We start from the raw sequence: 19,468 nt of genomic DNA, 5'->3' as shown, positions 1-19,468 counted from the left end.
AAGTGATGTTGTCATGGAGTTCAGCAGATAGTCCAGCAGAATCAGGATCACACATAGAAGGAAGAAAGGAGCAATTCAATTAGTTATTATGGAAAAAGAGCTGGAAATTAAAGAGTGCTAATGTTATGCTCCAACTTTGTAAAGTAAATTTAAAATTAAAAAACAATACTTAAGACCGACTCTGGTGCTGAATGTAACTTCATCCTTACAGGCACATCAGAAGCAATACATATTCTCTATGTAACAGAGGAGACAGGAAACAGTTTTAGATCTGAGCCCTACTGTGCCTTACATACCAACTACAAAGCTTCTCCCTTAAATAAATTAGACCAAAGAACATTGTCAAACTAGGAGGGGAGGAAAGAGCTTTTGTATTTCTAGACATTGCATTTATTCTTTTAATAGCCTTAAGACTTCTATACCCACATACATATGGATATTTCAAGTCCATGCAACCTAGAGTTAGCCTTTTGTATGGCACTTAAGAGATCTTTAGTTAAGGCTTTTAAAATTCTGAAATTCTGTCTAAACAAAACTACATTAGTGACAAAATGCATAATTTTGGACTATTCCTAGTTTATTAAAAAACTCATGTAACTAAGGTTCATTCTGAAATAGCAGTGTGAGATAAAAATCCAACTAATATTCCATATTTACTTTCCTTGGCTCTATGATTAATAAGGGTATATATCCTTATACAGATTTATTTGCTTAATTTAAAGTAAAAAAAAATCCATCTGAGTATTACAGTTCAGTATATAAGTGTTTAAAAATAGAACCCCACATGGAGAAATTTAAACTCAACATAAACCGTTAAAAGCATAGATACATGGTACAATCAGATGTGCAAATAAGTCATCATTCACCAGTTAAGGACAGTTATGCTTTCAGAATAAATTCCTTCTGTACAGCGATTACATCAACTCCCCAAGTATTCAGAGTTCAATGAGGACACTAAGACCGGCACTTTATTTATATGCCTCAATCAGAAAAGAATTCCTCTGAAAGCCTAACTCCAGTAACAGTAGTAGAGCTCATCAGCTCTGGAGTCAGCTAATATATATATATATGCATACATCAGTAAAACCCCAGCATTTTATCTATATAGATAAAAGTACACGCAGCCCAGATCATGGTTGTATATATGTACATTATTTCAAGTGTAATATTGTGTATGAGAATGGTTACTTCAAAGAGCTGCATAAAGATCTACTACTGAGCTAAAGCACCTTTAAATCTGTAGCACTGGGTAAAAACTGTTTTAAAATTATCTTAATGCATGCCAGTTTGTTAGCAATAGACATGAAATTCAGCAAGTAAGTTATTCCATACCCCTGAGCCCTTTTACCATTTGACTTTTGGACAAAACGTCAAGTCCTCTTTCCAATAAGGACCCCTCTTCCCAGCCAACAAAAAAACTGCTGTAATTAACTACCTACATTAGTAAGTGGGGGAAGCTACTTTTAAAATGTTACGTTCAAAGACAATCCAGGTTTCAAAAGACTGCAGTGAAACAAAAGGGAGATTTCAACTTTCCCTTCAAGGCTTCAGAAAAATATCCAATCAAAAACATTAAATTTGTAATTTATAAAGCATATTCTTCGTTTCCCTCATTGGCAAATAACTGTTACAGTGTTTTAGTAGACAGCCCTAAAAGGATCTATCTTTAAGTGTCTTTCTAACAACAGCGATAATACAATAAGGCTATGCCTTTGTGTAGGGGCCTGACCTCCCAAGTTAAAAACTTTCAAAGACCAAAATGAAGAAAACACTAAAATCTAATTTATCCTTCAGAAGCATGCATAAGAAAATGAAAGGAAAAAGAATTTTTTTAAACATGCATTTTGAAGTGTCAGGTTATTTCCTACATTTCCATACCTGGAATGACTTTTTGTAGAAAAACAACAGTTTAAGTTAGATACTGTGATTTATAATACCATGTTCTTTTCCATACACCTCTTTTTCAGTGTCTATATAATCACAAGAACCATCACAAGATGGTTCTCAATGTGACCAGTAACACAGCGGTCTCCAGCAAAAGCATTTCCAAATTCAGTATTTTGTGAATAGCATGCTCTCCCATTTTGTGAGTAATGGCACAACTGATAAAATGAGCTGGCTCATACGATGTGAAATAAGACCCTCTCCTTTTTATCTGATAAAGACCAGACCCACAATGTATTTTGTGCAAAATAGAAATCTCATTTTCTTCTATGGAACAAAGGATTTTGTTCTAACTTCATTATACAGATTGCTCAATCACAGACAGATACTGTTGAGAAGGTATATCTAAAAAAACACAGCTACAAAATGCTTCTGTGTTCCAACAAAATTGTAACAGACTAACAGTTAATACTATGTATTCCATTATATCACACCACCACCAATCTAGTATCAGAACAGTACTGAAAAATATGCAAAAGTCAGATTTCAAATTATATAGTTGTTTCTCTACATAAGACATTACAGCTAGGAAAAGTGACTGGCTATGAGAATAAAGCAAGAATGGCTAGTGCTTTAACTGCATCTAATGGCCTATCTGCTCTTGATTATAAATCCCAGACATATAAAAGACATTCCCTATTACCCGAGGCAATTGGGCAATATTATTTTTCCTGTATTGATAAGAGTTATCAATAGCTGTTGGCTACCAATTTTCTAAGTGGTACAATTACTGTCAATCTCATGCGTTTAACAGTGTTAGAAAAGAAATACAAAGAACACTAAAGTCTCTTTAAAAAATTAAATAGTTTACACAAAGATATCTTCACACTTTGCACCTTCCAACATTTAACTGTTCATCAAAAATCCCAACAAGCTAATTCACAGAATTTAGTTTTACTAAAGAAAAGAACAGTAAAAGTCTAAACTTAGAGATTTTTGTTCCCTAAGGGAAGTAGGATTTTCACAGTAATATAAAAAAAAATTTCTCTTTCCAGTTGTAAATTATTTGCATGAAAAATTTTTATCAATTAGTTTTAACAGATCCAAAACTTGTAACAAATTCTTACTCAGCGTGAAAATACCTTTGGTAAGAAAAATGGGCCATGAGACATGACAGCTATTCAAAGGAATTAAATTTGTGATACATTACCACTGTTCCATTATCTGGCATCATTGGTGTTCCCATATTTGCAGCTCCTTCTGGTCCCATGGAAGGACCAGGACCCATTGCAGGGCCAGGTAAAGTTCCTCTGTTGTTCATATTCATACCCATCATTGGAGGAGGGCCTTGGTTACCAGCAGGTGCTGGGCTAAACGCATCTATGCAAAACAATCTAAACTTAGAGCTGTCCTATCTTAATTTTACAAAAACAAACAAACAATTTACAATATTTAAAAAGCCAAATGTACAAGACTTCAAATACTTGGAAAAAATATATTCTTTGAGACTGTACATTTATCTCAATTATCTGCTTTTAAACAGATTTTAAATAATCTCTATTATTCTGCATTACATAATTTGCCTCATGTATTTGAAAATCCCAACCTTTACAGCTAAATATAGCCGTACAGCTTCTGTGCAGGAACCAAAACGTTCATATTGCATCTACATGGAGTACGCACACCACAGATTTGCAAAAATCTCAAGTGATTTTACAGATATTGGCACCTTGGCTCTTTAGGGATCTTAACAGATGAAATGTACATTTGCAAGAAGTCTTCCACCGGTAGTATGTTAATTGATATAGTGTACAGTAGATTAGACTAAAGGTCTAACAGCAATAACAGAGATGGTACTCAACTTCACAATAAATTATTTGCAATATAGAATAAATAACATCTTGCATTTAGTTGTAATTTCTTACGGTATAAGTACCAGAAAACTAAGTAGTTTTGTTAGAACTTGAAAAGACAGAACAATCTCCTCCCAAAGTCTGAATCAAAGAGGTAGAAGGAAATCTTGAAAACATATTCTGAGGAGATCATTTAGCTGTAATATTACACTAAGAAGTATCACTCTGCCAGTACTCACTAACCTACTGAACACATAGGTAAAAATGCCTTCATTGTATTTTCATGTGTTGCTATAAGAAAACGCTCTGATTATCTACCTCACACCTTACTATTATGAAATATCAACTTCAAGGCTGGTGTTGATGCATTCCTCCCCTTCCCCACAAAAATCCATCCTCTTCAGCCCAAAGTATGCGTCCAAAATAGTAATGGAAGAAAGCATACCTTTGGCATTTAGTGTACACTTTAGGTATACATTTTCATAATATAAAGAAATCTGACGTGTTGCTAGACTAATAAGCCTGTTGTTTACATCTTAAAAATAAACCCTCTCACTTCTCACCACAACTGCACTTTTTAAATTATGTATCTACACATCATTCAAAGGAAGCCACTTTGCACAGATACAGTACTGTGACTATCTGCAGGCATGCACAACTACATCTCAATTATTTGCCTTGAGGACACCATGTCACAGCACTCAGTGAAACCATGGCACTCAAGATATTGCTGCTAAAATTGAAGACCTGGATTTGATCATATATACATTAGGCCAATCACAAACTCCTTACCAAAAACAATGCATGCTACACAGCAGCACATGAGAAGTGCTAAACAAGTTTACTACAAGGGACAGAAATCCTGTAATTTTGAAAAGCAGAAGCCTTTGCGCTTAGTAATGAAATAACTCGTAGACCCCTCCCTATAACATTGAGTGCAAAGGTACGCTCATGTTGGATGCATCTTACCTATCCGTACACATGGTCAGTTCATGCAGCAGGTAGAAGACTGGACTACAATTCAAGAAAATTACAGGAGCATATGCTCTAAAATGGTTTTTTACTGTCACCCATTCAGTTAGATACAGAAGGAAAAGTCTAGACTGCCAATATAAGGAGAAACCTTTATTCTCAGAGGCACTCTGCAGGACTATCACGATGTTAGCAGCACTTGGTGCATGCAGTAGTGCCATTAACTAAATGCTTAATTACTTCCTACTGGTTTGCTTATCAGCCTAATTAAACTGAGCCAGGTGGCCACTCACAGGTACTGTCACTTATCTGCCAACTGCCACCAAGTTCTCATGCTCCATATCATACAAACGTACCCAGGGTGGCAGATAGCAAATCATACTATGAAACTTCTAGAATTCTGATCCTGTTTCAGGCAGAGTCAGATCTGAAAGGAGCAAAACTACAGAGTATAGTGCAAGGAGAGAGTGGGGCCCTGCATACTTTCAGCAAGAGGCCACTACAATAGATTAGCTGTAACTCAAAGGCCCTCCAAAATCTTCCTATCTCCAAAGCAGACCCTGAGAGCTAACCACTTAATTGTCCTTTCTTTTTGGTGGGACACTGATGTGAGGAGTTCATTTACAGGACCATGCTCAGCAACAGATGGAAAGTAGTTATTAGTGTTCATGCTACAATGCAGACACTAACAAAAAGTCCTTTTCTGAAAACTGAAGGGCTGAAAAAGTCCACTCTAAATGTCTGAAATGCATCCAACAAGAAAGTCCATCAATGCAGAGATGGTTCCCCAAAAAAGTCTCTTTTTTACATATTAAAGTTTATCATATGCATTTAGCACTACAGATCCAATCAAATGCTTTGATGAGGGATACATATTCTCTCAGAAATTGTCACAGAAAGTTGTAAAAATGACAAGTTCTGCACAAATCAGCACTTAGTAAATCTGTCATAGAGGTACTCTGCTTTCTAAGAAAATTATCATTCAGGTATTTCAGTTATTAGAGATATTCCAGCTCCCTCCGTCCCACATTATAAAAAGTTGCAAATGGTACAGGTAAAGGTAAGTTAAAAATAAAATTACAATTCCAACAGAAATATTAAGAAAGGATGCTACTGTCAACTAAACTAAAGTTCAACTATTTAAAGGTCTACTGTAAGGTTTTGGGGTCAATTATTTTGGTTGTACTAATGGAGTTAATATGCTGGGAAAAAACCAAAATCTCTATGATGAGTGAACTTAAAATCCAGCCTCTGCAGAAATAAATGCTACGCTTATTTTCTATGGATATTTTAAAGTAGCAGTTCAGTGTTACTATAACTTTTTGGGGGATTATACAATTTATTTCTAAAAGTATTAAGTTTAAAATCAAGTTGTAGCACAAAACTTAGAAAGCAAGACCAATAATCACCGTTAAGAACAGCAGTAAATACACACTTTAAATCTGCACATAGTGTATTTTGTGGATCTGGACAACTAGCATAGTATCAATATTTTAAAAGTCTTCGAAATGAAATTTAGACTTTAAAAAGTCTTCTTAAATGAAATTTTCAAGTATGATGCAATCATATGCAAAAGTACAACTATAAAAAAGAAATTAAGTCTCAATTTATGCTTCAGTTTAATATTTGTAGCTAACTTCACAATGTCCATCTTCAGAATTATTTGTAAATAATTTTCATCATCCCTGAAAGCACAAGCCTCTTTCTATTTTTCAGCTATAAATGTGTCTCAATAAATGCAAGGAAATCATGAATGTTTCAAAATTTGAAACAGATTTCTTACTCTATAAATTCACATTACTCAAAATGTCAACTGAAATTACTGAGTTTTGTATGCACTTTCAATTTTAAAATATATGGGAAAATAGTTTTATTACTTTTCTTTTAATTACCACCTTAATTTATTTTAAACTACCATTATGACACTTCCAATAGATTAACAGTTCACACAGCTTATTTAGATTTGGTGGTTTTGAAGTAATATTTTAAGTTTCAGTCTTGTTTAAAAGCAGATATTCTGGGTAAGTAAGATTCCAAACTGTTTCAGTCTGCATACATGGAGCAAGCACTAATTATTATACTTTTCTATTACACAATACTAGTTTTTAGTAGTAGATTACACAGTAATAGATTTTAGCAGTGACAGTATTTTAAGCTGCAAGAGCTAACAGAATATTTGCAAATAAGAGACTCAGAGGAAATTGGTAGAACACCAAGCACATTATTCATGTACCACACCAAGTACATCAAGAAGAACTTGCCAATTTTAACCTTTACATCATTTCACTGCATGCAATTACAGTCATAATTTCTTTGAATAGGTAATCCCTCCAAAATAATGCCAAATATTTTTTTAACATAAAATTCCCCGTTTGTATCAGGTCACTCCCAGAGCATCATTTGTCCCTGATTTTTGTTTCTCTTAACTTGCACGTCATTTTTTTGCCATGTATATAGTCAAAGCAGTAAAAGAAGGATACACCAAGGGTAGAGGGGGAAAGCTGCTTGAAAACAATAAATACGTTGGGGTTTTTTTATTTCCTGATATTGCTTACTCCTTTTTTACCAGTTGTCAGTAATTAATAGTGCTTGAGTAATATGTACAGTCCCAAAGAAAAAAAATTTACATTACAGAAGCCTTTTTCCTTCAGATCCCTACCTCCCATGTTTATTGCTCCACGAGGACCCATATCACCCATTCTCATTTCCTGTTCTCTCTGAAAGTAAACATAGTTTTCATGGTCAACCTATCATTCTTAGAACTTAAAACATTCCCATTTACTCCCTGAAAATAAAAATGTTAAAGTTTAAAAGTTTCCATTGATCAAAAACAGTGCAAGGAAAGATTACAAAAACCATTACAATAATGGTTTTTATAACATCAAAGGGATAAATAAGTTCAAGGTAACAATGCTGTACATTTTTGCATAATAAAGATTAAACATCCCAAGTTTCATTTATCAGATGCAGCAGTCTAAAGCTCCCGAATAGTTATGTGATCAAACACAAATGAATCCATCTTTACGGAGTGTTTTTAATTAATAAATATTTCTGTTTTACCTGTAAACAAACAGGTCTTTTTACAGTACTCGCCTAAAAGTTCAGTAATACTCATACTGATTTAATGACTCAAAAATACTTGTGTTGATTGAAAACCAAGTTCTGATATATTATATTATGGCATATAAATTCAACCCACCAATTCATGATTGTTCAAATAGTTTCGAATTAACTTGGTGGTGGTATATTTTTTTAATTAATTATACTTTGCTATTGATGTTAGTTCAGGTACTGACCATCCTTTTAAAACCAGCATAAAACTGTAGCATCACCAGAAACTGTAACATGCATTTACACTAAACAGACAAATAACACATCAAATTAATCAAGATGCAATTGATGGTCAGTCACCCAACAGCAGAAGTTTTCTGACATGATTAAACATGAACCCCAGCCTGCTGTGAAACAATACTCAAAGGATAGTACCCAGAGTGGCAAAAAAATCATCACCTATGGGAAAACAAAATACTCTAGCAGAGACAATTCCAAGGGATTTTAAAATTACTGTTTACATCAAAAAGAACAAATTCACAGTTCAAAACAAAACCAAATGAAATTTATAAAAAAAATTCTCCTTAATTTTCTACAGGAATATTAGCAAGTATTCTTCTCTTGAGTAAACAAACACACACATGCTGAGAGTAAGAAAATTTTTTAAAAATTTACCTGAAAAACCATTCCACTTATGATTTAAGAGCCTAAGATCAGATACACTTTGAAAAGAAATCCGCATACTAGGCAACTAAATCAGTCTATAAGCGACTTTTACATGGAAATACTAATAAATCAAAATACATTCATTGTATTTGTACAGGTTCACAAAGTCTGGTTTGGTCAATCATATTTGGGATGCCAAACATGAGTCTTCTATCTTCAGCCACTTGAAGCAGCAGACACCACTATTTGACAGAACAGAACCAACAGTTTTATAAAAATATCTTGCTATAGGAAAATGCCGTGAGATATACGATAAAGAGCTCTCAAGTCAACAACTTGGTTTGTAGTAACTCATATTAACCTAGAAAAAGTACTTAACATAAGAAGAGTATACACTCTTTTCAAAAGAATATGGCTTAATGTGGAGTGGAAAAATAAGGTCTGGTAACTAAAAGACACAGGCAGGTTTTAAAGTCCAGCTAAAAAAGGCCATTGATGGAACACTAAGGAGGATCTCTTCTTCTGACCCTAGAACCCACGATAAAAATCAGAGAACATGCAGCTAACTCTGACAGACCTTTCACAGTAACATCAATTGACATTTTAAGTAAAATCAGCAGCCCCATCGGGATAAGCATATCCATAAACTGACATGAGTTAGTCACAAATCAGCATACAACCACCCGTGGCTATCAGTTACACTAGTCAGATCGTGTGCACACATGCATGCCTATATGCTTGTGTGGAAACCTGACACACCATGAACAGTTGTGACAAACTTCCACTGCAAAGCAAAGCACCAGACTTTACAGTAGGCACAAACCTTACTTAATTCATCTCAGGTTAAACTGCAAGTTGGTTGGTATTTGTTTTTTCAATGTGACAAGTGCCATAATGCAAGGCTAAGTAAATACTGGCTAGATAAGGATGTTAAGTACAGATTTGTAAAGCTGCACTAGTTACTAAAACTTGTTTTCTTTGTAAAGGACAGAAGCATATGCAAGCTCTGATGTACACTTTCTTTAAAAAATACACTAGTCTTTCTCCTAGCAATTCACCATTTTTTCCCTGTCTTGAAATGCTACCAGTCTTTGGTTAACTGAAGTACAGCAAAGATGGGTAGAACCTACTTTTGTTTAGTCTAGTTTAACATTTGTAAGAAAAACCATGAAGTAATTATTTGCCATTTTTAAGCTTTAACTTCAGTATTGAATTATTACAGTATAAACAACATTTCAGGTATAGAATCAAGACCCTGATAGTAAATAAATGTGCCTTAAGGTCTCTGCTGCCTATTACTTTATCAACACATCTGCAAGATTAAGATGCTGCTGCTGCTTATAATTATTCCTACTGTTGCATGCCCAAAAATATATATGTTCCCTTGACTTTTCAGCACAGGAAAGATTCTTCCATACTTGTAACACAGAATAAGCAACTTTACACTTCCTGTCAGAGAAAATACTCAATTTCAAACATTAACAAGCAGTATATATCATTTATGTCATGAGATGCTTGATGTATTCAAAAATTCTATCTGGAGGAGTCCTGGATGGTAACAAAAATTCAGTCCTGTCACACACAAATCAGCTCTTTAAAATGTGAGCATAAACATGTTACTACAGGTAAGTTAAGTCCACTAGTCCATGGGTTTTGCCCAAAATACAACAGAAAGGAATACCAACAAGCAGTTTGACACAGTAGCTGAACCACTGCTGGTTGGTAATTCCAGCCCATCTGAGAGGTTCATTTTCAGATACTCAAGCCTTTTGAAGAGCTTAACAATGACAGTGCTACATTCTCAAAGCTTCTTTTCCTCACTATATGACTTCCCATTCTTCTGTTCAGTAGCAGCCTGCTTCAGACCCTTCCCCAAAGCCACCGACAACAGGCAGTTAAAACTGAACAGCACGAGAACAGGGCTAAACTCTTAAGAGAGAAATATGTGGGGTGATTAAGAACCTCTGAAGTCACCCATACCTGGGAAATCGATCTTAACAGGAAGAGAATAAGAAAAATGGATGACATGCTGTTAACAAGAAGAAAAGAAAGCGATAAGACAAAGAATGTGCAGGAAAGCAAAAGTTAAGCCTTGTGAAAATCAGAAAAAAACATGATCAAAAAGACTAAGTCAGCAAACAAAAAATGTCCTATTGTAAAAGCACTGTTTAGACAACTCAAATTTTTCCAAATTATTTGTTGCCAGGATATTTTTAAAATACTTCAGAACTCACTAATGCAGACAACCTTCAAAAAGGTCTAATTCATCTGATTCATCTTTTAGAAAAATTGCTATGATGGCAACTATAGGATTATACTTACTAATTACTTTTGACAGAAGCATTAAAAATTGTATTTCTCACAATGCCAACTAATGTTAACATCAAATGTAAAAAGTAGATCTACACCAAAATATTGAATACACTCAGTTTTCAAAGTATATATTTAACATTTAATATAGTATGGATTCTCCCCTTTTTACCAAGTACTTGAAACCAATTTTCCAAAGTATTTGAGGTGTATCATGTGCTATTTTCTTACACCTCTTACCACACTAATACAACAGTCTAAATATACAGAGAACAGCCAAGATGATTCTTCTGAGTTTGTTAAATATATTACACTATTTTTAAATGTTCTACAAAACCATGAAACTAAATCTTTTGAAAAACACCTAAGAATTGACACAGGTCACACTGCAAGTAAAAATACAAATAGTCATAAATCTGACTTTTTAAACTGACAAACCAGTGCTACTTTTTTCCTTAAAAATAGGCCTTGCAATTGCAGCAACTGAGCAAAAATTAATCTTGTCTCCAAGTGATGGAATATTTATGGTAACAAAACTGTCAAAAATTATGGTATGAACAAAACATGGCATGGAAAATTTTAGAACAGCAAAAAAGGAAGACATTTCAGAAACGTTATGATGGCAGACCATACAGTTTTCAATGGTTTGTGGCCAGAAGAACATGCAACTATTTACTTACCTTTCATAGTACAGTAACCACAATAATGCTAAGACATGGCATCCAAAAAATGCCTTAGCAAGAAAAGAACACTTTCCCCATAAACTTGAAAATTAATAGTTTAATTAGCACTTTATCTAGGTTATGTATGTAGAGCAAAACGTAATTAAAAGTGCTGCTGATTCTCACTTTTTTTTCATTAACATGAAAACTGAATTTTATTCTCCAGCAGACTATATATTTGTCAAAATAGGTATGGCATTTCTATACCTCTTACCAGAATTCATTACTCTCTTCTAGTCTGGTTTATTTCATTAACTTCCTTTTGGAAAAGAAAAATTATTTCCAAAGACCTCTTAATGAGGCATAAACCTTACTTAAATTGTAACTTACGGAAAGACACCTATATTTTAATGGCATAAATCATATAAGTTATTAAAGCTGCTAGTTAGCAATCAAAACTAGAATCTGGGGGATACTTTTGATTATGCATTATTTATCTTTTCCTCAGAATAGTCCACTATTTCACTCCAATGACAAGTGCACTGGAAGTTAAGAGGCAGTAAGAAGTTAAAGTAATAAAAGGTTTCTCTTCCATCTTCTTGTCATCCTTCCCTCTTCAGTCTGTTCCTCAATTAAGATCTCTAGGTAAGATCCAAAAGTTACAATATCCCCACACAGTTCATATACAATACCAGTAAGTAATTTTACATCACAAATATTGATCTTTCAAAATCCAAGATGTGTTCTTGAGCACTGAAACCTAAATTCAGAGCTGATCCCTACTCTGAGCTGGGCATCATACCAGATGATTCCAAAAATGTCTTCCAGCCTAAACTACTCAAAACTCTAGGAACTGAGTGATAGTACTCACCCAAGAGTCTAAAAAAATATAAACTCTTTTACTTCACACAAATCTACACAAATACATTAAACTAAATAGCAACTATAGTAAATGTAGCTATAAAACATATAGCATGCAGTAAATTATAGAGTCCTGTTTTTAAATAGGAATCCTAATGCAAAGAATTTTCATTAGGTTTAATAACTGTCACCAGGACTCAAATCTTCAAAAAAACATACTAAGAAGGCTAGAGGAGATAAGGCAATTTACTGCTTTCTGACTCAAGTCATGAATAAAGCTGATGGAGATGACTCATTAAGTTCCAACACTAAAAACCCTCAACATTAAAAAAGTATCACACAGGTAAAATCAGGAATACACACTGCATGAAATACAATCAGACATATTCCAGTAAATGCTACAAATTGGAAAAACACTCCTAATGGTAGCAAAAACCACAATTACAGAAAAAAAAAATATTACTAGTCCAGCATATTTCTTAAGTATTCCTGACCTTTCAGTAAGATTGCAAAGGAAGTATCAATTTTATTTGAAGAGGGGAATTTCTTTCAAAACTAACAGCAAAAGTATAGGGATGTATTAGTGAAAAACCTCTATGCACTACATCTTTGTTCTCTTCTTTTAGTTCTGAGAACAAAATGTCTTCAACTCCTATGGGATCTCGTTTTCCTTCTGCATCAGTTGCTAAGAAAAGCCTCGATAGCTAAAGCCCACAGAGAAAAAACACCCAATTAAACAAATGCAATTAAAACTCCTCTGAAGTATTAGCATTGTAAATTGAAGTTATTATTTAAAAATACTTTTACAGTAAACTGTTAAACAGCTGTGAACCTCCCAGAATGTTTTGATTTTGTCATTCTCTTACAGCTGGATGCAAAACCCAATCTGAACGACACTTAGCTTCCTTTCAATTCTCACATGATGTTTAAGTCAGGTCTAAACTGAGAGTACTGGAAAGAAAGCAGTTTAATTACACTAACATGACTCTCAATACAAAGACCTTTATGGGATACATCACTAACCAGCAACATTTAATAGTCCTAAAGATTAAAGAAATGGTTAATTCTAAAGGTTAAAGACAATACTATTTAATGCACACCAAAGTAACAGCTTTGTTTTACACAAGAACTCATACTTTCAGAATGTATTACAGCTCAAAATTCAAATTACAATCTAACTTGTTAACAAGAAAGAAAATAGTCTAAAAGAAGCCAAGATATACCATGGAACCTATTCTTTTAATTATAGAACTTGGTTCCATATTGCAGTTTATATCTTTTCTGCTTCATTATTTTGTCTTGTAGTTACTTGCTCCTTCACTGAATTTTAATATTGCATTTAAGCCACTGCTTTAGTATAATTTGTGAGCTTTTCTCCCATCTCTCTTATGTCCATTTGTTAAAATACAGTACAACATTGTATATACAAGATCTACAAAACTGACAAAAAATTTATTTCATTTTCTCATAACTTGAGACAAAAGTTATTCATCATCTAAAAAAAAAATAAGTACATAGAGGGCAAAATCAGGCCCTAAACAAACTGCATATATATACAGTAGCTAGGACCAAAATGAAAGTATCTTAATTCCATGCCTCCAATTATCATTACATCATCTGTTCAGATAAAGAAAAATCCTACCATATCCCTTCACTGTAAATGAAGCACTCTCTGAGGATGTAACTGCAAAGAAGGACAGTTTTTCCAAATGCCTTTGCTGTTGATGATTTGAGAGAAAACAAGCACAGAGGTATTCTGGCAATTTTTCCCCTTGATTTAACAACTAAGACTCACAAGAGAGGTAAAAATCTGCTTCTCAAATATTTTAAGCTAAAATTCAGAATAATTTTCACAAGACAAAGGTGCTTAGAGAAGGTAACCACCTCCAACAGATTTGGAAATCCTTTGAAAAATGAGATCCCATTATATCAATTCCCTTAATAGCAACTTTTTCAGTTCTGCCACTTAATCTGGTTCTGCTGGAGTTAGGAGCCACCTTAGATTCATGGAACCAAAATATTAAAAAATTTCTTCCATTTCTGTTAGCTTCTTTTTTTCAGTAACAGTAGAAAAATTAAAAATATAAATTAAATACAGATCAACAGCTGTACATAATACAAATATTTTTTCAAAGGCACTTTACTGTTTACTTACCCATAAAAGTATTTTCTAGAAGAAATATACAGCATATCACCAAGTTCATGACTGAGATATGTAACGATTACACTACATTCACAATATATTCATATCTTCAGAGGCATATTAGAGAATTTAATCTTAGAATTATTCTGGTTTTATATGAGCTGAAGAAATGTCAAAAGAGTGGATAAGTATCAAAACAGACAACCTGGCAGGCTGCAAATGATTTAAGATGCACTCTGCTATTTAACATGGTAGGGGTGGACTTGAAGGACTGCTCAGCTGGTAAGAAAGACTGGGCTAACTCTACCCTCATACAGAAATGTACTAAAATACTAAACTGAAAATCAGGTGTTACAGAACAATGCTGCATTTTAGATTTCCCAAACTGTTACGTTTTCTTTGCACAAATCCCAAATCTATACAAATATTTTAAAGAGTGGACACTGGATGGAGTCAAAAAAAGAGTTTTCCCCAAATGCAAGATTCAATGGTAAGTAGTAGAATGTAGTGAAAGTCATCAATGTTTACTTACAAGAGAAATTAATAACCCAAGAATACCCTTTATCATGGAATGTTTATGTGAAAATCTACTTCTTAGTTGAAGTGCCAACTATAAGACTGCAAAATCAACTTAAGAGCACCACTAGTTACAGCCACAGTGCACTAAATACAACTCATAGCCAGACTTCTCTAACATCAATTTTTCCTCACCAAGTAGATATTATATATGCCAAATAAACTATAACAGAAAAATCAGTCCAATTGTAGTTGTTAACTCATAATTAGAGTTACCAAGTAAATAGAATATGCAAGTATTTGTTAAAAGGAAGCTGAAAGCCAAAGTCTTTCAATCCTACAAAGAGGTCCTGTAGGAGAAACTTCTAGCACCCATATAGTGTCTTTTATAGATGCTATGGATGCTGCTTACAACCAGAATAGTTCAATGTTTAAGATTTCTCCAATTAACTTATAGCCTGTCCACACATACAGCACACTAAAACATAAGAAAATATAAACAGAGAAGCATCAGTGAAACTTTCTGCAGGAAGCCAGCTCCACAGTTATTCTACACAACTTGTCGGCCATTTCCTGTAAAAGTGGTGCAACATGAGGCAGACTTGAACGAGGAAGATGCTTGTCATTTGCACAAAGTTCTCACTGATGAAAATAATACATTCTACCAGGCAATTCTAGTATTTCCATCAAAAGTGTAAAACACTGGTCATCTGAATAAATCCAAACAGATTGAGAAACATTGCTTTCTAGCTAAATACTCTAACCCAAGCTCACTTAAGCTACACTGTCTGGTTTCACCAAAAATATCCAGCAAAAACTACTATTTTATTTACATATAATAGACCCAAAGGTCAGAATTATGATAGAGACTCAATGGGGACCACCCAATCAACAGGGACAAACATGAATAGCTGGTTCTTACCTAAACTCAGAAGTTCCCCTATAGTTAAAACAAATGTTTAATGATTCAGAAATGGTGGGGGAAACAAACAGGAAGACTCCATAAGTAAATAACATTTTTAAATTATTATAAAACCCAGAAGCATGTAGGAAGATAAACAAAGCCTAATTTCAACATTATATTGTCTTATTCTTAGAACAGACAGCTACTAGCTATCCTGTCACAAGCAGATAACTCAAACTGCATTTGAGACCTGTAGTAAGGGCTTCATGTCATGTACAGAACAAAACTAATGCAAGCACTCTTTAATCCTACACAATTCTAGGCCTAAACTAATGAGCCATTAGCCACTGTAGGAAATCATAATGGTGACAAATGTTTTAGTAGGGCCTGTTGTGACAGGACACGGGTGATAACCCTAAACTAAGAGTGGGTATTCCAACTAGGTGAAAGGAATTTTGAATTTTTTTTTTTACAATGAGAGCAAACCAATACTGGAACAAGTTGTCCAGACAGGTGGTGGATGCCCCATCTCTGGAAACATTAAGGACTGGATGGGGCTCTGAGCAACCTAAAGTAGCTTAAGATGCCCCTGCTCATTGCAGAAGGCATCAACTAGGGGCCTTTAATGGACCCTTCCAAACCAAACCATGCTGTGATTTTAAGATTATGTTCAGGCAGAAACATCTTTGAATAGCAAATCTCAAATATATTTGACTCTTTAGGCTTCAGTTTCTACTGAACTCCCCATTTGAACAGTTACAAAATAGCTCTACTGAAACTCATCTTCTTACCAAAACCCACTATTTATTAAAAGTGCTAATTAATTGGAAAGTAATACCCAATCTTTGCACAATTAAAGTGTACTTGATGGAAGTCAGAAGTATCAGATTTAAACTCGATTTTCCTCATGGATGATTTAATAACCCTAAAAAAGCACTACCTCCAGTAATAAGAAAAAAATACTTTGACAAGGAGGCTTGTGAAATATTAATGAGAAAAATAATAAATATTTTAATTTTAAAAACAACATCCTGGTTTCAATAGACAGGTAACAGCACTAAGTTAATTTATACTTATTTCTATTAGTTTACTGCATTACCACTATTAACAGTTTCTGCTCTGTGAGAGTTACTGAAGTAAAATGCTAGAGGCTAATCAAAAGGTCACATTTAAGAAAAAAACTATGTGGAAGGCACTGGCTTGAGAGACAGAAATCAGGTCGCTAAATAGGCTTCCTTCACACTATGCAACAGACCCATAACAGGTTTCCTCGTATGCAAAAATACTATTTCTACAGAAATCTCACTTATTGCTTCTTGGGTGTGTTATTCTTTCTTTAAACACAGATCCCTTGAGCAAAGACAAACTGTTCAAAGCAGAGGAACGTATTTTGGTTGCAAGTCTCAGTGCCACCAAGCAAGATCTCAAGATTTAGAGAGGTGGATGAGTCCAAAATAGGTACCAAGCAGACAACTGAAACTGAAAGTTAGTTTCTTCTTAGTCTGGGTAAATACGTGTACAAACTCCAAGTCAAACTTAACTCCAGTAGCTGAGGAAGAAAAAATGAAAATTATTAAGGCAAACATTAATTTCAGCTTCTTCAAATATATATGGCATTTATCAAACACATCAATAATTTAAGTTATATATATAATTTCTAAGTATTCTGGCTTGTCAGAATATGAAAAACTTAAGAACTCTGTTTGAGTAATTTGAATAAGATGATTTCATTTATCATTTATTTATCATTAATTTCATTTGTCATTTATTTAAAATAGTGAGCAGGAACAATTTTCAGAAATAATAGTAAAATATAGAATATAGGCGTATAAAATCTGCTCTTGATCAGATTTTTTCATTTTATCTATCAAACAGCAAAAGTTAAGTATACAAATGGAGTGTTCTATAAACAAGTACAGATGTATTTGAGGTCTTTCCATCAATAATTCAATAAAAATGGCATCTGCTACAGCTGAGGTCTCATGAAACACCGAGACTGATGACAACTAATGTCATTTTGCTATTACATAAGCAGCATCTGGACAGTGTTATTTTAGCATCCCAATCATCAGTCTTACTAAGAGAAAGTAAAGCTATAAACAAAACCAGATAATCTAAAGAATATGGACAGAAAATTCTCTGTCAATTACTGTAGAAAAGAATGAATTTGGGAAAGCTTAAAAGCAGTACAACAACACCTAAATTCATATTGGAGATTACCACACAGTTGACAGCAGAATAAGCTATAAAAATTACTTGTGAATAGTCACTTGTTCTGTTTGTGAGTTCACATAAAGTACATATTGGTATTTTCCAATTTAGAAGATGACTGCAACAGTGCAAAAGATTAGTCTCCTAAATATAATACAAAAATATCACATTGCCTAAAAACTGTTACTGAAAAATTACTTTAAGTATCATCCATGACATACATAAAAACATGACCTAGAAAATCAATTACGAACTATCCTAAAATGGTCATGAAATACATACAACCAAAAGAACTTATTCCACAAACACCTTCATTTAATAAAAATAAGCACATAATACATTACAAAAAGATACCTGAAGATCTGCATTGATTTCCATGCAATGTCTTTTCATACTAAAAGCAGTTATGATAGCTAAAGTCTTTTCGACCTGACAATGCAATTAAAGGATCAAAATAATTTATTTAGTTGCTGAAAAAAATACAAATTGAATGTTTTAAGGCTTGTTAAGGAAGTATTATTCTTGCCGAAAGCAACTAATATAGTATCCGAAACATCAAGGAACAGAAGAAATGCATGATTTAAGAATCTGTCTACTGATGCACATCACTCATGAAAAAATAAATATCATTTAGTGCTACTGCCAAAACTAGGACTGCCCACAAAACCACAAACTATGTATTTATAGAATGCCTGCTTAAAGGCCTATCCTGTGTTGATTTATGAATAGGAAGAAACTCGATCACTGAAATAAATCCACTGCCAAGAAAAGCAGTATTTTGTCAGGTTGGTGTGTTTTAGTTCTGCATTTAATAATTTGTCTTCTTCCAAGCTAGTTTTACCTTAAAAAGCCTTTAAGGTGTCACACATGAACTATGTATGTTGGACTGCAGTAAGGATGCAATTCATCTCGCCCAATCCCGCTCTACAGAAGAGCTTTTATAAAGCAGCAAGAAACTGAGATTTTATTCAAATGAACTCACACAACTTCACCACCATTAGCTTCATTCAGTATACAAGGCTGTCAGGATAAAATAACCAACATTAACTGTTAGAAAACTTACGAAATTTTAAAAGATTCTTAGAAATGTTTCATTATTTTATTATTGGGCATCTGCCTTAGTTTAGTTTTGAGTTAGGTAAGAAACAAATCACCATTCAGTGAAAATTCTAACTATTTACATTAATGGAGCCTTTGAACACAATGCTATGAGAAGACAGGATCAAAATACAGTTCTATTCTACTAAACAGGCAAGAAGTGCAAAAATCTAGTCCTGAATTATTGAAGTTCAAGAAATTCTAACTGACAGTCTTGTTTAAAACATGCCCAAATGCTTAACTTGCAAGTGAACCTAGAAGTGAGGGATAAGACATGCCTCCATAGGGCTCCAAACAGTAAGAAATGGAAAACTATATTTATAAACTGCTCCAAAGG

The 19,468-nt window shown here is 33.9% G+C and overlaps 1 protein-coding gene across 1 annotated transcript in view; it reads right to left on the bottom strand.

Annotated features, from left to right (window-relative positions):
* PSPC1 (paraspeckle component 1) overlaps positions 1-19,468 on the bottom strand; it is a 35,402-nt gene that overhangs the window by 530 nt on the left and 15,404 nt on the right. The window contains 2 exon segments of the mRNA XM_031065998.1: positions 3,095-3,264; positions 7,369-7,426. Coding sequence (XP_030921858.1) covers positions 3,095-3,264; positions 7,369-7,426 — 228 coding nt within the window.

This window comes from Geospiza fortis, unplaced genomic scaffold, assembly GCF_000277835.1.
Source record: "Geospiza fortis unplaced genomic scaffold, GeoFor_1.0 scaffold16, whole genome shotgun sequence".
Lineage (NCBI taxonomy): Eukaryota > Metazoa > Chordata > Aves > Passeriformes > Thraupidae > Geospiza > Geospiza fortis.
The sequence above is the reverse complement of the archived record's forward strand: the minus strand, read 5'-3'. Positions and strand labels throughout refer to the sequence as shown.